This window comes from Fukomys damarensis, unplaced genomic scaffold (assembly GCF_012274545.1).
Source record: "Fukomys damarensis isolate Sample0158 unplaced genomic scaffold, DMR_v1.0_HiC HiC_scaffold_38, whole genome shotgun sequence".
Lineage (NCBI taxonomy): Eukaryota > Metazoa > Chordata > Mammalia > Rodentia > Bathyergidae > Fukomys > Fukomys damarensis.
Genome location: NW_022900950.1, coordinates 75,678,380 through 75,701,613, shown reverse-complemented (window position 1 = coordinate 75,701,613; position 23,234 = coordinate 75,678,380). Strand labels below are relative to the sequence as shown.

At 41.1% G+C, this 23,234-nt stretch overlaps 1 protein-coding gene across 1 annotated transcript in view; it reads left to right on the top strand.

Annotated features, from left to right (window-relative positions):
* Window positions 1-23,234, top strand: part of Dchs2 (dachsous cadherin-related 2) — a gene marked incomplete at its 5' end in the record, with an annotated part of 231,612 nt that overhangs the window by 147,514 nt on the left and 60,864 nt on the right. Inside the window, 6 exons of the mRNA XM_010628006.3 lie at window positions 5-245; window positions 3,016-3,203; window positions 4,770-4,869; window positions 11,256-11,413; window positions 12,564-13,407; window positions 17,770-18,009. Of these exons, the coding sequence (XP_010626308.1) occupies window positions 5-245; window positions 3,016-3,203; window positions 4,770-4,869; window positions 11,256-11,413; window positions 12,564-13,407; window positions 17,770-18,009 (1,771 nt within the window). The remainder of the gene's footprint in view (window positions 1-4; window positions 246-3,015; window positions 3,204-4,769; window positions 4,870-11,255; window positions 11,414-12,563; window positions 13,408-17,769; window positions 18,010-23,234) is intronic.

Sequence of the window (23,234 nt, the reverse complement as noted above, 5' to 3'; positions counted from 1 at the left end):
CCGGCTCCGCCGGCGGGGCCTGCTGCAAAGCGCGAGCGCCTCCGTGACTGTCCTGGTCCTGGACGAGAACGACAACGCGCCCACCTTCCCGCGAGGCCGGGTGTTTCTGAAGGTCCGGGAGAGCCCCGTCCCCCTGGGGGTCATCGGCAGGGTCGCAGCCACTGACGCGGACTCCGGAAGGAATGGACAGCTGTCCTACTTCCTGCTGTCTGACGGCGCCTTCTTCAAGATGAACCCGAGCACAGGTAGCGTTGTGTGGCTCCCGCTCCTTGGAAATCAGCGTCGGGAAACGGAAAGCTGTAGGTACAGTCGTAGTTCAGATGCAGAGGTAAAACTACAGTTCTTGGTGAGTGCAGTGTTACGTGACTTTTCCATGAAGTTCAAAGTGGAAAGGTTTTCACCTACCAGGTTCCCGTACAGATCGCCCATGAATGCCCAGGCCGAATAATGAAGTCAGTCAGCGACAAACTGCGTTTAAGAGCCCGAGGTCCCGTACACTTACAGTGGAGACCAGAAAGTGTCGCCTTTTCGGTGTCTAGATACACAGATACCTGTCTGTTATAGTGGCAGTGTTCAGTACAGCTCGTTCTGCGCAGGACTGCAGGGGCCGTGGGCTGATCTGTGCTACACTGTGTACAGCTGTGATCGCCGATGCGTGTCGTAGGGGCTGTCTTCTGGGTTTGTGTAAGCACGCGGACGTTCACACCGTGGTGAAATTGTAACAGGTCGCCTTCGAAAGGCTGGCGACGCCCTGCATTACCTACTCTGAATCAGAGATAAAGCCAGAATCTCACATCAGTAGATCCTGTATGAAGGTTGGTTTTCCTCTCCAACTGTTCAACCCATTAAGTAGGGTCAGGACATATTTATGAAATGTGAATCATCCATTAGTTAAGATTTGAAGATCACCTTCAGGATCTGTGTCTCCTTTCTCATCTTGGTAAGGGAAATAGGGAGAAAGGAAGAATAAATTAATTATTTTCCAAAGTCTTAATTTTAAAACTAAATATAAAATTATGCTTTAAAATTTGTACTCTATAAATCTACGAGGGCTTTGATCCCTACAGCAAAATGTACTTATACTGCAAAGACGTAACGGGGAAAACAGATTCAGGTAGCTGAAGTAAGGTCCCAGAGCTGGCCAGGGGTACAAAGCAGCCACCAAAACAGCTTCAGAAGTTTTGGAAGTTTCAGATTGTGTCACAGCCTGTGTTGTGGTGTTGTCGTGTTGTCCCCCCAGCCCACCCTTGGGTGAGACAGGGTTTAGATTCCATCCTGACTCCAAGCCTCAGCTGTGAAGGCGGGACCTGGGAATTGAGTCCTTCCCTCACTCCGGCAGGCGGGGCTTTGCCGCAGCCGCGGGGCTTTGCCGCAGCCATGTGGCTGCCAGGAGGGGTGCAGGCTGGGTGTCAGCTCCTGGTGCGCCCCAGCCAGCGCTGTACCTGCTGGGCACAGGCTGCCCAGGTGTGCAGAACGGCCCTGCTTGCTCTCCATGCCGCACGATGGGGGCTTTCCCAGGCCATTGGCTTCACTTGGTCATTTCTCTAAATTTACAAACTACAGCTGGTTCCCTCCAGATCTTCCTTGTCCTACAGGGGGTCTGGGACCCAGAATCAAAAGATCAGACGACCACTCCTCAGTTTTGTGGTGTGGCTTCAGCGAGGAGCTGAACCCCAGAATTCGGTAGAGGGGATGGTTCCTGAACAGCTCTGCCTGTTGATCCAAGCTGGTTTATGAAATAAAAACATGTTTGCTCTTCAGAACGGGGGGTGCTCAGAAAACTGCAGTGGAGAATTTGAAAAATGCAGGTGCACGTGTGACTTTTTACTAAAATTGCAGTCATAATTGACACTATTTAACATGTACTTTGTGGGGTCAGTCTGACAGTTCAGCTCAACGATTCAGTGACTTATCCAAATGTGAGTTTTGTGTCTCACTTCGCCACTTTATTTATTTATTTGTAAATGTAATGTCATTTTATTCGTATTTAAACAGGAAAAATCTTGGCCACCTGACTGTTTAGTGCCCGGGCATAGTGGTACATGGCTATGAACCCAGGACTCTGGGAGGCTGAGTCAGGAAGTTAGCACATTCGAGCCCTGCCTAAGTAATTCAGTGACTCAGTGCGACTCTGAAAATAAAAAATAGAAAAGGCTGAGGATGTAGCTTAGTGCGAAGGTCCTGGGTTCAGTCCCCAGCGCTGTGAGAGCAAAAGGTTGATGGCTACTTCTTCATGTTTCCCTTCCTCAGAGAGATGTTTTGGTCCACACCGAGGACTAGGATTTTCTGCTCTGCACTGCGGGAGGTGTGGAGAGGTAGAAGCAGGTACAGATCTGTGCTGCAGTCTTCATGGCTGAAATGTGAAGGGATTTACCGAAGGCACCACAGTTTTAGGCCAAAAATACAGTTACAGGTGAAAAATAGTTACTTGGGAACTTGCTGTCTGTTGGTGCACATATATTTCATTAGATTAAAAAATTTTATGCACTTGAATAAGCCATTCCCTAGGGGTACTGTTTTCAGGAAGATATTTTACCCTCGTTTGGAAGGGGTGGTGACAAGGGCCATGTGTGCAGTATTTACAGCTTAGGGTACTTTTAGGTCTGTGGTCGCTGCTGCTGAGATGGCGGCCCTGGGAGACCTGGGGCCCAAACCGACTGGTGACCTCATCCCTCACATGCTTTCCACTGTTTTCTGCAGCAGCATAAAAGAAGCAGGCATTTTAAGTCCCTGAATCCCTTGGTTTTATGAATCCGTATTTGTTTGGTTTCACTGGGTGATGGCAGATACTTTGAACCATGGAGTACACCAGGTCTGAACTGGCCTTTTCAAGGGCAGCTTCAGGAAAGTCTTTCAGTGGGCGGTGGAGCCAGACAACATGTGAGTGTGTCCTCCGGAGCCGCGCTGCTGCCAGAGCTTTCTGCTTGCGGACCCTCCGTGGGGTACTTTGGGGGCGTCTCCTGCTGCCAGGGGCGCAGGCAGCGTCATTGTCCTTTTCTGGCCCGTGTCCCGCAGGTGAGCTGGTCAGCTGGCTGGCCCTGGATCGCGAGCACCAGATGCACCATCAGATGACTGTCCTGGTGACCGACCACGGCTCGCCGCCACGGAACGCCACCATGGCGGTTTATGTCACAGTCACCGACACCAACGATAACAGCCCATTTTTCCCGCAGTGTCTCCCAGGGAAGGAATTCTACATCAAGGTTTGTGAAAGCAGCCTTGTAACGATTTGTAGTATTCTGAATCATTTGCTTTGAGCGCCATCTTGTGGTAAGAAGTGTAAATTTATCAGATCAGTCTTGTGACCTTGCACATACAGTTTTTCTAGAGGACCGAGAAATTGTGCCTGTGTCAAAAAAACAAAAAGCTCCAGGTGTGGTGGTGCACGCCTGTAATCCCAGCACTCAGGAGGCTTAGGCAGGAGGGTCACTCCAAGTGATCCAGGGCCAGCCTGGGCTACATAGTGAGACTAAGAAAACAAAAAACAAAAACAAAAACAAACAAAAAATAAGACCAAACAAAAAAAAAAAAGAAGAGGAAAAAAATGGATGCATGTGTTCCTTGGAGTTAAACCTCCAGCTGTTTTTCTGCACAGGATTGTAGTTTATCCCTTCGTATGTGTGTAACACGCTCACACACATCTCCTGGTGTCGAACCCAAGGGACACGTGGCACGAGCAAGATGAGGTGACCCCAGGAGCGGCCTGTGGTTCTACAGCAGGTGGATGTACATCCGGTGATCGTAAAATTCCTCTTCCTGCACACATGCATGGGTTTCGATTTCAGTTTCTCTTTTCTGTTTCCACGTCTTTTGTAATATACATACATATAGTTCTTGCGTATAATTAATAAGTATGTTTTGGGGGTACTCATGGTTTTTAATGGCTGAGTTATAAAAAGTTAGGAAACGACTCCTCCAAAACAGTTGAATTAGACCTTCAAATTGTGCTTAAACATGCACACTGAAAAGCTCAAAAACGTATTGGAGAAGCTCATCACTGTGATCTTCCAAAGCTAGATTTAGAGAAGAATTTCATCAAAGCAAAAAATCGTCACATTATCAGGTGACTTATGATCTTGTCATTAACACATCCTGTGCTTAATTGGACAGTTGAACTCACACATATATTTCAGTATTTCAGGAAAGTTTCTGTTAATTACTGAGTTTCCTGTGTGAGGTATATGTCCTGAAATAAAATCTCAGCTGGGCGTGGTGGTGCACGCCTGTAATCCCAGCACTCGGGAGGCCGAGGCAGGAGGATTGCTGTGAGTTTGAGACCAGCCTGGGCTACGTAGTGAGTTCCCGGTCAGTCTCAACTACATAGTGAGACCCTGTCTCAAAAAACCAAAAAATTAAAATTAAAAAAATAAATAAAATAAAGGCTCAAGTTTATCTAAGCATATTTTGTATGGTAACAGTCTTTTAAAATATAACCTCAGAAGGTGGTAAATGAGAATATAACAGAATTATTTTTAAAAACCTAAAATATGAATTTTTAATTAATCTTTTTCTTTTTAAAAATTTTTTATAAAATTGGTTAAAGTGCCTTAGATGATTTGTTCAAAGGGAGTAAAAAATTTAAATTTGTAAGGTGGATTCTTTTCATGGACTTTCACTCATCTAGTTTTTACATGGTAAACATTTGAATTGTATGCGGGCTTTAAAATAGTTCAAAATGCTTAGTGTGATGTGTTCTTTTCAGTAAAGGCCCGCTGCTACTGCTTGTAAGAGTTCAGTGACACATCTGTAGCCCTTTGTTTTGATGACAGGTTTTGGAAGACCAGCCAGTAAATACATTGGTTACAACTGTGTTTGCAAAGGACCTCGATGAAGGAGACAATGCGGAAATTACCTATTCCATGGCCTCAGGTAACAGCCCTTATGCACTAAGTGTCAAGAGCTTTAAACCCTCTGCCGTCCATCAGCTGTGTTTCTGTTTCTAGAAGAGCGTGTTCTGTGTTGACTACTCAGAACCCTCCAGGTGAGCTTGACCACAGCACCAAACAAATGGCACCAGATACATTTGTTTTTGCCAGGACTCACATTCACTTAAAAAATAATAATTTTACAAGTTTAGTGAAAACTCACTGCTGCTTTTTTGTCCTAAGGGAAACCACCTGTGTTGAGTGGGTAATTTGCAATAATCTGAAGAAAAAAATCAACTTTTATTGAAAACAAAGTAGTAGTCAGTGGGTAAGAAGCAGTGTCCTGTGTGTTATGAGGCCTGTGCATCTATCTCAGTGAAGACTACATACTACTGAGAACAGAGTGCAGCATAACTGGCTGCATCATATCTTAAATCAAATGCTAGATAGCTGTGTACGTGGAAAATATCAGGCACAGTTTTGTGATGTATCGTAGCATGTGCAGGGCTCAGATTTGTTGCAGCGATGAGCTTCAGTTGGTGTTATGTCTTACATCACTTTAGAACATATTTGTTGCTTCGACTTGATGCAAACATGAAATCGAGATACAGAATTGCCCTTCCCTGCAGTTGACTGTCTTCGTGTAAAACACGAGAGGTACCATGGACAAAGCATCAGAACAGAAGATAGCAGCTTCTCCGGGATGTCAACGTACAAAATGCAATAGCATTTTAAACTCTTAAGAAGTTTTTCCAAGATCACACTCACTGTAGTGCATTTGCAAAAATAACCATACAGTTGTGGACAGATTTTCTTGTGTTCCGAGGCAATAGGCAGTCACCTAAGTCAGAATCTGCCTGTTAAGGGACATAGGAAAATTCTAATAAGGCATGTGGAAGACCTTTCTGTAGAAAATTGCAAAGTAATAATGAAGGTCACATAAGACAAATTGAATAAAAACTGTATCATGTTCAGTTTAAGAGATCTCAATAGCCTAAAGATAAAAAACCCTTAAAATATATTGATTAGATTCATGTATTTATACCTGAACTCCCAATGAGTTTGTGGTGGAATTTGACGAGTGGAATCTAAAAGTCATACGCATAGCAAATAACAAAGAGTAACTAAGACGGTGTCAATAGAACGAGTAGGAGATCTGCCTCACCAGAGCGGACTTATAAAACTTCTAATTAGGACAATATCATATGGACTCATTGATTAACTAGTGTGGCAGTGGAGAACGGTGAAGAACTTGGCTCACAAACATGGAGAGTAAATAATATGGAAAATGGGGAAGAGGCGGACTGTCAGCATCTGAGCCAGGTGTGATTTGTAGCCCATTTAGAAAAAGAAGAGGAAGTACTTCCCTGTCAACCTAGCAAAGATGCAGTCATTTAATGTGAACATCCCTCTTCCTTATAGAAAAAATATAAGGAATTAATTGCATGCGATTGAGGGTGAGGAAGGATTTTTAAACAAGGAGAGCAAAATTCACAAAGAAATGGATGAGTAAAACCACATTAAAACTAAAAATTTCAGGAAAGATGCCATTGTTTACAATGTTGCAAGTCATGCTACAGATTGGGAGAAAATAATTGAAACCCGTGTGACAAAGACAAAATTGCATTCAGACTTTATTAAGGACGCTACAAAGCAATAAGGAAAGGAAAAATAAATACAAAGCTAGACAAAGGAGGTGAGCAGATTGCAGGGTGGTCACAGCACAAGCGTTCAGACACCCAGCTTCCCTGGCACAGCTTGTCGAGCAGTGAAGCGATGCCCAGGCTCCTTGGAGCTGTGCTGTGCTGTGCTGGTGCAGCTCACCTCTGGGTCCCACCCTGGTGCAGCCATGGGAGTGTGCAGAATGGGCACGGAGCAAACAGTTTCAGTAGCATGTGTAACGGGGCATGTTTGAGTGAAATACTCTACAGCAATGAGAATGAAAACACTAGAGCTTTATACGCATTGACCTAGACGGGTCTTGGAACATAAGTGAAAAAGACAGATTACATGGGCATGGTGGTGCACACCTGTAATCTCTGCACTCTGGGAGGCAAGAGCAGGAGGACCAAAATTCGGAACCCAGCCTGTGCAACTTAGTGATTTGGCAAGACTGTTCCTCTCAGTGAACAATACAAAAAGGTCTGGGTAGGTAGTGCAGTATGAAAGTCCTAGGTTCAATCCCCAGCTCTGTCTTAAAAAAAAAAAAAAAAAAAAAGGCAGGTTACAAAAGATGACAAGGATTCTGTACCAACAGTGCCTTCGAGCTGCTTCGAGTGCCTTTCATTGGGAAATTATAGATGGTTCTCATTAGCTCCACAGTCCAGGAGCAAGCTCTCCTTTGTAGTCCCACGACCACATAAGGAGGGCAGCCTAACTTCTGCGTGTGTGAATATTTCAGAAGGTCTTCCCAAGCCCCCAGCAGATCTGGACAGCAGATGTGTGCATTGTCCAGAGGGAATGAGCCCGCTGCAGCAGGGCCATATTTAGGAAGAGCTGCTCATTCTCCTATTTTTTATTAATCACACCTCGAAATTTTCTTCAATAATCCTTTAAAAAATGTATTAGTGCATATTAATTAGAATAATGTATTTCACTTTGAAATATTCTAACAGTTTATAACATAAATTGTTTTTAACCCGGTTCCCCTCCTTTCTTTTTCCTCTTCCTCCTGAGCACTTTTCTGTTTTAAGATAGCCTCTCCCCTACTTTCCGGTAATCTCTTTGGTCTCTAGTTCTGTGTGTTTGTTTTTATTTCACATACGTGAGAATGTGTGCAATATCTGACCTTCTGAAGCTGGCTTATGGATGGTCTCCAGTTCCATTCATTTCCCTTCCCTTGTTTTGTTAAAACAAATCAATTCAAACTGCAGGAAAGACCTAGATATATGACGTGAAACTTTTCCACTGCTGGAAGAAAACATAGGAGAAGCACTTGAAGCCATAGCGCAGGCGAAGATTGCTGACTTTGGTTACAATAGCACAGAAAATGATAGCAAGAGTCAATAAATGGGATCACATCAAAGTAACAAGTTTCTTCATAATGAAGGGAAAAGCAGAGACAGCCCCAGAATGGAAGACAATCTGCAGTCTCTTTTTCTGGCAGAGGATTACTATCTAGAATACATAAAGAACATAGAAAACACCCCCAAACCAACTATCCTGACCAACAAATTGACAAATGAATAGATCCTTTTTCCTAAAAGAAGTACAAATGGCCAGTAAGCATATGAGAAATGCTTAACATCTTTCACCATAGGAACAAGCAAAAGTACAATGATAGTCCATCTCAGCTCAGTCCAAATGGCTATCACTAAGAACACACACAGGGGGGGTGAAGGGAGGGCAGGGACAAGGGGAAAAATGAGAACCAAGACCTGGCATGTAGAGGTACAAGACCCCAGTCATGAATGGAACTGTACTGTACTGTACCTAGAATGTACCAATGAACTCAATAAAAAAGAACACACACAGACACACACACAGATACTGGTGAGGATGTGAGGGGAGGAACCTGTCTGCATTGCTGATGGGAAGGTAAACTAGTAAAACCACTATGGAAATTAGTATGAAGAGTCCTCTGAAAACTAAAAGTGGCAATACAGTTTGATCCAGCTATAACATTCCTCAGTATATTTGCAAAAAAATTAAAAAGATAAAATAATACAGTGATACATAAATACCCGTGCTTATAGCAGCACAGTTAACAATGTCTAAGCTACCCTAGATCCTCATCGACAGATAAAATGGATAGAGAAATTGTGATGTGTGTGTGTGTGTGTGTGTGTATTATTCAGTCATAACCAGTGAGATCTTTCCAACCTCTACACCTAAACTCATCCTGGGAAGAAACTGGCTTTACTGGCTTTACAAGTATGTATTCACAAATCTTTCTGTGACTATTAAATCAGATCAATAAGATCTTTGTATCACTTTTTTCCATTTTATTTTCAGCTGCTGAAGGGAACATGGTATACCTGTAAAAGATGGTCAGGGTAGACGGACATACATGCACCCACTCACAGATTAATACATGGAGCTATAATCCTTCTTTATTAACATTAATTAAAATAGACAAAAGCCATGTTAAGCATATTTGTAAGTGCATGGATTAGAAAAATAACCACATTTCATGTAGGACGGTGACTTTCTATAGAAAATCAGGTAAGGAGATCTGATATGCAGAGGCCCTCTGTTTTATTTATACTTTGTCATATTTTATACTTTATCATGTTTTGTTAATGAAATATTGGGAAAACAACAGTCCAGAAGGTGATACATTTATGTTCACCATATATTTCTGAATGTTTAACTTTCTATTTTTTTAAAATTAATTTTTAAATGATGCTTGGGGACATAGCAAGTTAAAAATACAGTGATTCTTTACATTCATTACAAAATTTAGGCAACTAAAAATACAATATTATAAAATAGCATGATAAAAATTACTATAACTGGAACAAAAATGCATATCATACTCACGGGAACATTCTTCATTACTCCTGTAAGACTGAAGAGAGTGGGTTAAAGCCTAGAAACCACAGCTAATCAGTGTTACCTCCCGTTCAGTCCTCACTCCTGCGCTCTGTGAAGGCAGGGGTTCTTTTTTATTTGCCTGAATGTCCCCTATAACTGCTGAAGTACCGTTCAGGGTTGGTGACTCAGCAACTGTTGAACCAAAGAGAGTTTTTCTCCTCAGGCTTTATGTGAACTGGGGTTTGTTTTGTGTTGTTTTTGTGTTTTTTATGATTTGAAATATTCAAATTGCTAAAGAATGCAACCTGCTATTTAACTACAAGCAGCCATTTAACCATGGCATCAATTTGAATTATAAGCATCAACATGAATCTATTATACATGTTAATGTATAACTGTTCTCTGTCCACTGGAAAGGCCTGGGAATGATGACCAAATCAGAAACCAAAGAGTATTCCAAATGTCTGGACTATGGTGCCAAACCACTTTTCATAAAAAGGAACCAGAAATCATAAGATAAGCGGCTGATTCCAAGTTTTGGACAGGAGATCTTGTGCTAGCAGATAGAAAGAGGTTACTTAGGACAGGAAGGGTCCTGCCAGAAGACCTGGGATCTCAGCTTCAGTGAAGAAAACCCTGGCAATGTGCTGAAGCACATCTGTTTAAATGCAGCTTAGTGATTCTTAAAGAAGGGTGAAACTACTGATCACAGTTGCAGCTGCAGAGGATGTCCCTGAACCAACACATTATTCCAAAGCTGATTAAATAAAGTATAGCATTCTGTATTTCCTATAGTGAGCTGATCCTCTGGAGTACCAAAAAGTAGGTAAAAGGAAATTCCTCTTTCTTGAAATACCCCAGCTAAGAAATAACAGAGAATAATGCAGAAAGCAGAATATTACAGACTTTGCAATATCTAATGCACCCATGGACCTAGGCTGGGAATCAGCAGGACCGACGCTGACACCAGAAGGTAACCGGACACGTGCTTCCAAAGAGAAACACAGCATTTATGCAGTTGTTTTCCAGAAATCAGTCTGAATCTGATCAGTTCTCTAGATCTTCCCAATGCAAGGACAACACAGGACAGAGGAACATCATAAGCTACACAGTGTATGCAACAGCCAAATGTAGACCATGGGAAAGTTCGAAACACATGGTCCAGTTTCTTCAACAGATGAGTGGCAGTGCAGAGCTAAAAAGACGGATGGTGGGAGTCCAGAGGTTGAAATAGGTAATAGATGGGGTTTTGTGCTGATTTGAGCAAGCAAACATGTTTATGAGATGATTGAAAAATTTAAAACTTACTAGGAATCGGTTTTTTTGGAAGTTTAAATACTGTGATAATTTTTAAATATTCCTCGTCCTTTAGAGACGCATGTTGTGAATTCTACACAGAAGAAATGATATGATTTGTGAGACTTCAAAAGAAAATGAGGGAAAGGAAGTTGTATAAATTAAAAATAGATGAAATATGATTATTGTGGTTCTGCCACCAGCCTTGCAAGCGCAAGGTCCCGAGTTCAATCCCGGTACAAAAAAAAAAAAAAAAAAAAAAAAAAAAAAAAAATTATTGAAGCTAGGTGATAATAAGTACAGGAAGTTCATTATATAAGTTTTAAAACTGTTCTGTTTCTTGTCTATATTTTAGTGCCATCTTTTGGTTTAAATTTATTCAAAACTGATATAAACATAACCACTGTACAGATATCGGGATGCTCTGATAGTTTGATACATATGCCCTGTATGTGTATTCTATAAGGTTTTATCAAGCTGAATGTGTCTGATCATGACTCTTAGGGAAATAAATATTCCCTAATGATCATAAATGTACTGGATTAACTCCGTTTTCTGTCTTGTCAGTTCATATTAGTTTCTAAATTTCTTTTTTTTTGTGTGTGTGTGTGTGTGTAGAAGATTATTCTGATCATTTTAAGATTGATGCCAACAGTGCTGAAATAAGAACAAGCACGATACTCTCCTATGACTACAGACCCTCCTACAGGCTGACGGTCATCGCCAGTGACCAGGGCCAGCCTCCACTGCAAGGCTGGGCAGTGCTTCATGTCCAGGTAACGTTGTCACTGTAAAGTGAGGGAGATTGTGCTCAGGGCCTCACTTTATTTTTATACAAACAGACAGAATGAAAGTACATTTAATGCATGGGTATTATTTCAAGGTCACATTGCATACTCGTATTTACATTCTTATTATCAGGAAATTGAGTCCAAATACTTTTTTAGTTTCATGTAGTACTTGACAAGACATTGCTATGTGGATGCTTCTTACATTGCTTTGTTTGTGGTGAACAAGTGATGACTTTTCTTTCCGTTATTCCTAATCACAATAACTTGGCAGCCTTGCAGGAGAAACATCTTTATTAACGCATAGCCACATAAAGTCACGAAGTTGAAAGCAGTTTTTAAAGCTTAGATCCGTTGCTTAAGTTCTGTATTTATGGCTTCATAATAAGCAAACAAGTTTTATAAAGTGTTCATAGTAGGTAAAAATTTTACCAACCAGCAAAATTAAGATGATTGTGCGTAACTGGATTTCTTTGTTGATGCACAGTATAATCAGATATGTATCAGTATATAAAATATGTACAATGCAAATGTATAATCTGCATTTATAACATATGCGTTTTATGTATATGTAAACTCAAGAGTATATTGCCCCGAGAGTTCTGTTTTCAAATTATATTCTTTATAGATTAAAGATATGTATGTTAGAAGAGAAACATATATAATCATATCTCAAATTTGGTGTTTCCAGAAAGTCATGGTATAAAGTTATGTATAAAAATGCCACAATGGATAGACATTTGAATGAATAAACATGTTATTATGGACAGATTGGTCCCTAGGACTTGGAAAACTAGCTGTTCTACATTCCAATTCCAGAATCATGAGGCTGCATTTCAACTCAGTCATTGCACAGCCTCAGCAAACTAGCATAAAATTACAGCAGACTGAAAGTTAGAGAGTTCTGGCATTTTGTATCTCCTCAGTATCATTACACGATTTCAATTTTCTGAGCATGCTGAAATTACATCTTACAAAAAGATATTTTTCTCACCAATTAGCACGTTTGCATCACACAAATAGGAATTAGCTTCCCAAGTGATGTCATAGCATGTATTGATATTTGCTATTAACTGTTACTATTTAGTCAATTATGTAACTATGCAAAATGAACAGCTTCTGTTTATTCTGATCTCAGGTGATACCACTGTCCAAAGGTCAGGTTTTCATTTCTCAGAATATCAGACATTTAGTGATTCCAGAGAACTTGAAGCCGGCAAAAATCACGAGCTTGATGAAGTCCCCTGAGCACCTCCAGCAGTATCACAGTGGAAAATTGCACTTTAGTCTTGCTACAGAGGACAAGAATGGTCACTTTGAAATTGACAGCTCAACAGGAGACTTGTTTCTTTCTAAGGAACTGGATTATGAAACAACCCCGCGTTATGTTTTCAGGGTTATAACCAAAGACCACAGCCAGAGTCCTGCCCTGAATAGCACCGTCTTCCTCAGTGTTGATGTGGAAGATCGAAATGACCACTCCCCTGCCTTCCAGGACCGGGTCATTGCGATAAGCATAGAAGAGAACGTTCCCATAGGGACCCTGGTGCACACGTTCCATGCCAAAGACGGTGATGGTAGCTTTTTGAACAGCAGGGTACAGTACTTCATCGAATCCCTCCACCCTGGTTCGAACCCGTTTCTCATCCACCCCTCATTTGGCACATTGGTCACCGCGGCCCCCTTGGACAGAGAGAGCGTCCCGGCCGTCACGCTGATGGTCACCGCATCCGACCAGGCTGTGAATGTGACAGACCGGCGCTCCAGGTCACTGATAGCCAAAGTGGTGATTCTGGATGTAAATGACCACAGCCCCGCTTTCGTGTCCTTGCCCATCGCCTGTGTCCGAGAGGACGCCGCCGTGGGCTCTTCCGTGCATCGTGTACATGCTCGAGACCCCGATGAAGGACAGAATGGGAAAGTGACCTACAGCATCCGCTCCGGAAATGCAGACACAGCCTTTGTGCTCGATGAGTCATCAGGTACAGTGCCCTGGAGTCACTTTAAGACATCTTTATTTTATTTTATTGTGGTAAGAAAACCTAAGATGAAACTTTCCCTTCTAACAAATTACAACACATCATCCTTCCCTCTGGTGCAGTATTGTACAGCAGATCTTTAGAGCCTCCTCGTCCTGCTAAATTGAAATTTCAGTGTCTCATCATTTCCCTGTCCAGCCCCCTGACGTCCACCATTCCACTCTTTGGTTCCATGAATTTGACATTTTAAATATTTTGTAGCAGTAGAATCACGTGGTAGCTGCCTTTTTAAAGGCCAAGCAATATCCCACTGCATACGTGTCTGCCGTAGTTTCTCCCCTTGCATGGGGGTAGTCATTCACTGTTGCTCCCACAGCTGGGCTGTTCCACACACTCTCTGCAGCAAACGTGGGGATGCTGCTGTCTCCTGTGGCTGCTAATGTCAGCTGCTTTGGATAAATATCCAGAAGCGAAGTTGCAGACTGTGGGACAGTTATTTTAAGTTTAAGACTATTTTTCAGAGACTCCGTACCTTCCAGCTGACAGATTTTGCATCACGAGCAACGTGTGGACAGGTGTTTCAGTTTGCGCACTCCCTTGATAAGTGCTGTCTTTTCTCTGTGTGTGATAGTAGCTGTCCTGACAGTTGTAATAATTCATGATGCTTTTGACTTACGTTTCCCTGATGACTACTGACATGAATTATTATTTTTTTATATACTTGTTGACCATTTTTATGCCTTTGAGAAGTGCCTGTTACAGTTCTCTCTTTTTGTTGTTGGTTTTTTTTGTTTGTTTGTTTTTTTGGGGTTTTTTTTAGGTTTGCTTGGCTTTTTTCTCATTCTGCTGTAAGAGTTCTTCATGTATTGTGGATAATAACCCCTTGAAAATGCTTTCTCACACTGCGTAGTTGCCTTTTCTTTGCTTCATAGTTGGGCAAATTCCCACTTTCGCTTTTGTTGTCACATCCGTGAAACCACTGCCAAAACCAACGTCATACAGCTTTTCTTTATTTTTTTTCTAGGAGTGTTGTCCTCTCTGATCCTAATTGACCCTTCTCCCATTTTGAGTTATTTAAGGACCCGATACAGGATAAAGGTCTCGCTTCGCCCTTTTGCACACGGATATTCAGTACCCGCACCATTGGCTGAGAATTCCCCATTATGTACCCTGCTGGCTTGCCCGAAGCAGGCAGCCATTCTTTCTGGGATCTCTACTCCGTTTCTATTCCCTGCGTGACTTTCTCAAGCCCAGTATTTGTCCTTTTTCATTACTGCACCTTTATGATAAGTCGTGAAGGAAGTGTGGTGTTTCCAGCTGTATTGTTCATTCCTAAGGTTATTTCGGCTATTTGGAGTTCTTTGAGATTCTATATGAATTTTAGCATTTACTTCTGTTTCTTCCCCAAAATGTCACTGGAAACTTTGTAGGGATCACGCTGAATCTGTAGGTCATTTTGGATACTTTTAACATTTTAACAGTTTTTTTTCTTTCCATGGACATGGAATAGCTTTCCATCTGGTATGTGTTCTTTAATATGTTTCATCAATATTTTGTGATTTTTTTGGCACATGAGTTCCTTATCAGCTTAAGTATTTCTGACTAAGTATTTTATTCCTTTTGGTATCATGGTAAATGGGATTTTTATAATTTCCTTTTCAGAAAATTCCTGTGAGTGTATAGAAACAAGTTATTTTAGATGTTGATCTTGTATATTAACTTTACTGAACTTGTTTGTTGTAAGTCATTAGGGCTTTCTATTTAAAAGACAATGTAGTCCATGTCCAGGGATAATTTTACTTCTTTCTTTTTGATTTGGGTACCTTTTCTTTCTTTTTCTGTCACTTGTAATTAAAGCCTATTATCACCTACTTACCTTCAGGCTTTTCATTTCCCCTTGTTAAAATGTTCTCGGCATGCAAATGCTTTAATAACTTTAAAATGTTTGGCTTCCTTTACTTATGTGTATAATAAGCACAGAAAGTGTATTTGCAAAACCAACTTTATTCGACCTGTTTATTAACATTGTGTTTTGTGGCTGGATGTACAACAGGGGACTCCTCTGCTGTCCCCGTGTGGCACCTGGTGGTAGGAGATGGCACCAAAAGATAGCCACATACCTCATCGACAGAGTCTTTCAGAGACTCGGATGTAGAAATTACCTTTTGATTATGCAGATATTTGCAAATAGCTGAAACTGCTGTTTTAATTATTGAATTCATTTGGACATCAAGACCCTTGCTTTTCACATCAGTTGTAGAATTTTATTTTTCTTTTAAATGTTCTTATTAGTACATGTTGGCAGTACTTGATACGGTGACCTTTACCATGAGGAATTGGTTCGCATACACGTTGCGTGTTGATCAGTTTTACTCTTCCTTTCCCTTCTGTCCTCTCTCCTTCCCCCAGCCCCCTTTCCACGTCCACAGAGCCCACCTCCCTGCTTCCTACTATCTCTCCTTTATTTTGCCCTTTAAGTTATTTATAACTTGGATTTCTCATATTAGAGAAACCATGTGATGTTTGTCTCCCCAGGTCTGAATTACCCCACTTAGCACCGCGGTCTCCAAGTCTGTCCATTTTCCTGCAAACGACTTGAATTGTCCTTTTCTGAGGCTGAGTTGTGTTCCACTGTGTATACACACCACATTTTCTCCATCTAACCATCTGATGATGGGCATGTGGGCCGCTTCCATGATTTAGCTGTAGTGAGTTGTGCCGCTAAGCCACGAGTACCCATACATCGCTATAACATGATAACTTTAACTCTTTTGAGAATGTACCCGGAGGAGGCATGGCTGGGCCAATGGGATTTCTAGTTTTAGTCTTTTGAGGAACAGCACTAGGGAAATCAATAACACTTATTTTTTTTGCAGAAACATTTATTCATTGTCGAGTACTCTGTGACAGCGTCCCTCCCTGTCACTTCAGTTGTCTTGCTGTCACCACATTGCCAGATAACATCTAGAATATAATATTTTATGAATCTGATGAAAAAGAATGTGTACAAAGTACCGTTCTTGTGAATATGGAGATGGACCTCCCTCTACTTTATTTGCAGGGGACACTGAAAACTCAATGAACGTTAAGTCATCCTTTAAGAAATAAAGTCATTTCAACATGACCCTTGGGGGAGAAAAAAGTCTCAGAGGTGTATACCATTTGGCCCAACTGTTAATGAGAGCATGATTTGGAATGCAACTGAGTGTGTAGGACTTGGAAGTCATAATGATCGTCTGGCCCTGTTCTCTTGGAAAATTTCATCAAAATAGTCATTAGATCCCGTGCACATGGCTCCATTCTGGAGCGTGTGTCAACACCACCCAAGGGCCCAGCTGAGAGAGAGACAGTGCAGACACAGATGGCTGCTGTGTGAGAACGGAGCCTCTCCGAGGACCCGTTTCAACCATACTTAAAGTGTTTTCCAAGACAGCTGAGGCAGGTCTTTGTCAGATTGTTAAAGGAGAATGAGTGAAATCGGAATCGCGTCTCAGTAACCGAGGTATCATGCATCTTGGCCAAGTATAGAGGCTGTTTAAGCTGAGATACTTTTCGAAGACATAAAATGATAATTATCGAGTGCATTCATATGAGATGGGATTTATTTTTCCCCTCACAAGGCTCGAGTTTCTTATAAAATAGAAATAGTAAATGATTAAACAGCTAAAGGGCTGGGAAGTATAAAGTGATGAGTAATTGCTGATAAAAACTATATTTTTGGATCTGATTCACTACACCTTTTTAAGCGTTTGAAGAAAATTTATTAGAAGATGAGAGAAACAGCAATCATAAAAAAATGACAGTTATAATTACATAATGACTCTGTACAACACTACGTATATGATTTGTGATACAGGGGCATGTTGTATTTGTGAAGTTTATTGACTGAGTTATTACATCTTTGCCTTTGTTAATAAAAAGACACCTCAGGCAAGTATAAAGTGACCACAACTCCTTAACAAAGATAAAATGATTTAAACCATGTAATCATACTTAGTTTTTATAACTTGGTTACTTTTAAACAGGAAATGCCACACGCGTGAAAATATATAGTATCAGATGTCTTTTAAAGGGAGGTAAATCTTGGCTAGATACATAATTTAGTCACAGACAATGGCTTAGGATAGATTCTTTTTTAATAATCACTCATGCTTACAATTTAAATTGACTTTTCTGACTATACTTTCCTGATTTATTATTCTAGATCGTGTATAAATTTAAGTTGGTTTGATATAATTCATTCTTCAATGAAAAACTCAGAGTTTCCAATCGAGTTAGATGAGGTGGACACAGGCAGAACAAGCACACATGTAACTGACCTAAGGGACACCCGTAACATGTTGTTTGTCTTCTCTTTCAAAACAGGCTTACTAACCATAGCCCGCCCTTTGGATTATGAAGTAAAAACTCAGCACGTTCTGACCCTCGTGGCCCTGGATGACGGGGTCTCGGCACGTTCTTCTTCCCAGATTGTGACAGTTACTGTCCTGGATGTCAACGATGAGGCACCAGTATGTGAGCAGCACCTGTATGAAGCTTCAGTTAAAGAAAACCAAAGTCCAGGGGAGTTTGTAGCAAGGGTTGAAGCTATGGACAGAGATTCAGGTAATTTTAAAATATGATTAATGCTAAAAAGACACTCAAAGTTATCATTGACATAGTTTAAGTTGCAGAGTCCTCCAAAAAATGTATAAAAGAAAAGCTTGTACAAGGTGCGCACTCTCCTGGTTTAACACCTGCAGGGAACGCGATGTCGTCTATAGCAGAAAACCCACTACACTCCCGGCCCTTAGAGAAGACGTTGAAACGCATGTGCAGCAGGCTCGGTGACCAGAGTTACCCAGGCAGCAGTGCAGTACGCTAAGTATCTGGAAGCTCCTGGGTGCCACTGTGAGCACCTCTTGCCATTGCAGAGCCCAAAGGTAACTTGTATTAGCTGCAGGATATCTCAGGAAATTAGCTTTATAGTTCCATATTTAATAAGAATGAATTACCACAAGCAAAGAGCTTAGATCAGTGTCTGGCACAATAAGTGGTCAAAAAGTGTTAATTTCCAACATTATTGTTGCTATTATTAATATCAACCATATATAGTATTAATTATTATTATTAATATCAACCATTGGATATAGACAAATGACTTCAATACGAACAGTTGCCAGAGCTATTTATAAATTTCTTAGCCTTCTTTTCAATCACTATGGCTCTTTTCACATTAAAGATTCAGTAACTTTGTTTTTATTTTAAACAACATAATTATGAAAATTATATATTAGGGCTTTCTAAATAAGAGCATTTTTGGCATTTTCCCACTTGAACTAACGTGAATAGTTTAATAAGCCAGTCTTAAAATTTGCCATTGTACACAGCAAGTGGTATTATACATCTGTATACTTTGTTCCATTCTTACAAGAACTGTCATAGATGTTTTTGTGGAAATAGTAGGGTTAACAACAGCATTAAGCCCTTAAATTGTTAATCAGAAGACTAAAAAAAAAGAGGTTTCCTTGAAATTTTAAACTAAATTCTATACCACTTAACTGCTTTGTCTCTTTGGGAAACATCTTTTCGTGAAATCCATTTTACATGAATTTGTAGAAGGTGCTAAAAATACTCATTGTCTCTCTGGTGTGAGAAACTGAAAGTGTAAATAAGGACCAAAAAGAATAAAAGATATGGTGAAATAGGAAGACATTGCTCAAAATTATACTAAGGGTTAGATACCTTGTCAATAATTAAAATGAAAGAGGTAGATTAGCGAATGAAAATACATTCTTTTAAGACTATGATACACAGTGAATTTACCATGGTTATTCCCTAATAATTTTTGTTGTGAAAATTACTTTTTCATAGAACGGCTTTTATATTTTCTTTATTAATATCTTCTTGTATTACATTAAAATAAAATAAAAAATAAAATTCTGTCTTCTGACCAGAGCGGGGCAGTGTGAGCACAGTTTTTCTCACTGTGCTCAAAGGTAGGTGTGGAGCATCCCAGCAGTTTAGGCATCGGTGCTGAGAGAATGTATTTACATATTTTTGACAATACTCATTTTGGGGTGTGGGAAAAGACAGGTAAAATACATAAGCTTTGTGTTTGATAATAATTCCAGCTCTATAAAGTTCATTTAGGGTGTTGTCTGTGGTGAACAGAGCGACATGGGGCTCTGGGTAGTAGAAGTCACTTCCCAAAGTATAAGACTTTCACCGAGCCTACTGCTGGTACTGTGTGATTTATTAATCAAAGAATGCTTCTGCCCGTGGCCTTTTATTTTACAAATTTGATTCTTCAGTAATGAACTTCTCTTCCTTTAGTGCTTTCAGACAACGGAATTTCCCTCAAATGTTTGAATGCACTAACTAAAGATGATTACTGTGAGCACATTCTGACCGTCACTGTCGGATTGTCTAGTGTACTGCATTGTCTTGGAGGATGCGTTGTATGCAACCTGTCCAGTTTTAACTGACTTGAAAGCTTACTGTTCCAGATTGTGGCTGCTGATGGTAAACTGAGGTGCAGAGTCCTTGTTTTTGCCAGTTTGCAATAATGGATGTTTAACGTCTTCATTAGTCTCCTATAGCCTTGCATGTTTGGGAGACAGTTTTGACTTACTGGAAGTCTCAGTTTCTGATGAGCCAGATCTGTTAAGCAGGTGGTTATGTAAATGCATATGAATATTTGTGTGCATGCATGTGTTTCTGAATATATTTTCTCTCAGGTTTTCTTTTGTGGGGTCTTTTTTGGCTTAGTGGGTTAAAATAATGAAGTAGGATTATGCATGAGAATTGAATGACGTGGTCAAGATTTTAACATAACTGGCATTGCATTGGGATTTATGAATGGTTTACTTTATAGTATGTATTTTACTACACTTGATCTTAGCCAAAAGCCCGAGAAGCGATACAGCATGTATTTTAAAAATACATGACTTAATACCAGAGAACTTAACATATGTTTTCCTAGTATTCTACAATACAGTTTTTGAAAATGTAAGCATACAATATCGTTTGACATCCATCACCCACAGGGATTTGAGCACTGAATATTTATGGTGTACAACTCACACTATTCCGAGTTTTTTCTCATACTAAAAGGAAAATAACAACCACCAGATTTTAACTACGGTATTAAAACTGCAATAGCATTTGGTGCCACCAACAAGAGAGCCATTGTTAGTAAGCAAACATGGATCCCCAGGGGCCCCGCCCCAGCCCCTGGGTGGATGACGCAGGTTGGCTGACACATTTGCTCAGGAGTAGTGAATACACACAGTCTAACAGGACGTGGCCGTGTGGAAATATGGAACTAGTTCATGAGCTGTTACTCTGCAGACTAACACTCGGGCCAAGGAGAAGCAATATCTCATTAAATATGAGGTATCATTAACTTAAGAAGCCATCTGATTTCAGAAAAGTAAAACATGAAAAATGTCACAGAATTAATGCAAATAGACAAGGGTTCCTTGCTGTGGCCTTAGGAACACAGGCCCAGCTGATGGTGTCACCCTCTGGGAGGTGGCGAGACCCCTGGGCACAAACCCTGCAGAAGCAGGCTCGCGGACACCGAAAGGATTCGGACGCCAATGTGTCCTGATCTGTCGGATTTTGCAATTTTGACTTCTCACTCTTGTAGTCACTCCATTGGGTCTTCAGCCACTTTCTTCTCAAAGTGCCATTTCCCTTGTGTCATCTACTGAGGCCAAATAGCTGTCAGCTGTTCACCTGTGCTTCATCAGAGGCTTCCCCCGACCCGCTCTCCAGTTCTGTTCCCACCAGCAGCTGCCGCAGTTTCAGATCCGACCTGACCCATGGGTGCAAAAGGAGATCCACAGGTTTCAGGCCCAAACTCGTCGCCCCGACTCTGTGCCCCAAATCCAGCAGTGTAGATTTGCCCAAATTCCTAACGGAGGAATTCAGAGGTGGGGACTCCGTAGGGTAAATTCCTCCATCAGGACCACGAAGATTTGCTGCAGGAAGTCATGATGACTTGCTGAGGGGGGCCGCCACCTAATTAGGCTGTGGTACTTCTAATCACGTACTACTGTTGCTTGGGCTCTTGTTCGTTTTGGGTTGGTTCTGTCCCCACAGAGCTTCTTTATATAGAGTCCTGCTATACATGCATTTGCAGAAACGTTTAAAAGGGGACAAAAAAGAGTAAGGGCTAATAACTTCATGCAGAGATTCCGTTAAAACCAAAACTTTGGAACACACTACACACTGTTACTGCACTTAATTCAGTGTACTACAGCTGTACCACTGCCTGCTCACCTGCCTCCCTGAAAATTGTGAAGTGCTCCTAGATTAGGCTGCCTTATTTCCCTTCACTCTGGACATCTCATTTACTTTTATCACAAGTCCTTAAAGTAGTGCAAGATACAGCATAGGAACTCAATGAATATTTTTTACCATATGATGAGAAACTGCAGTAGGTGAGATATAAATTGCCTGGGGTTATCTGTCTTCTGTAGAATTTATTTATTTTTTCAAACCATCGACAAGACATGGTTGTCTTTTTGCTGTAGAAAAGACTGAGGGTGCGGTCACTGTATAGTTCATGAATTACAGGAAAAATGATCTTCCTAAAAAATTAAGCTGAGTTGGCATGGTGGCACACACCTGTGATCCCAGCACTTGGGAGACTGAGGCAGGAGGATCGCTGCAAGTTCAAGGCCAGCCGGGGCTACATAGTGTGTTCAGAGCCAGCATGAATTATAAAGCGAGACCCTGCCTCAAAAAAAAATTAATCTGAAAGTAAACTCCCACCCCACCTCGGAAGCATTCTTTATTAATTCTGCATAGGTTGGAAGGGAATATAGTTCTGTCCCTTTTATCTTGATTGCCAGGGATTTCGTGAAGCAGCTCCAGTTTTCCCATCTTCATCTCCTGTCACTTTCTGATAGATAGTTCAGGAAAGTTTCCGATCCTTAGCCTAGGGATCTGTACCTTTTTTTTTCCTATAAGAGGCCAGACAGTAAATATTTATGGCTTTTCAGGTTGGATGGACTCTGGTGTTGCCGCAGGACAGAGACCATAGATAATCCATGAAGAAATCAATGTGACCGTGTTTCAGTAGCATTTACACCAGCAGGGAGTGGGCCAGATGTGGCCAGGGGGGCTGCAGTATTCCAGTCCTTGATTCAGCACATATCTAATGAGGAGATCTGAGTTACTTTGCTACTTTCTGCCCCAAAATCCAGTTGTTATGATGTCATCAAAGTCACGAATCAAAAGTTATTAGGATGCTTTATTAGATGCTAAGAGGATCAATATGTTCTGAGTAAATGATGGAAAAGCTTGAATGAAGACAGATAGTCTGCTATTTCTGCTGGGTGGGCGCAAGTGATTTTTATAGTCCTCACAGTTTGATATGAGACACTGACTCTTCAAAGGTGGTCCCAAGACCAGTGGCACTGTGGTCCACCCCGCCCACAGATGACAGCCACCTTGTCGGAGATACTAGTGTCCCTTTAACCAGTCTACCCAGAGTCATTAGGGAGGGTGACTCCTCTAAATTCTTGGGAAATATTGAGCGTGAGTGGTGGGCATAGCACTCACAACAAATCCATCCTAACATTCCCATTTCCTTGAGTTTTGGATTCTTTAGGGCATAGCACGTGAGCAAAAGTTTGTCATCTCAACTTCCATGATTGCAGGCCACCATTGAATCTAGCCAGTCAAAGAAACTGTCAGGAACACAACTCTGAGATGGCACATTAAATGTGGAACCCCTCATAAATATACTATATCAATAAATCCACCTGAAGCCAATATTTTATCTTCCCACATCTCATATCCTTTTTTTTTTTTTTTTTTTTTTTTTTTTTTTTTTT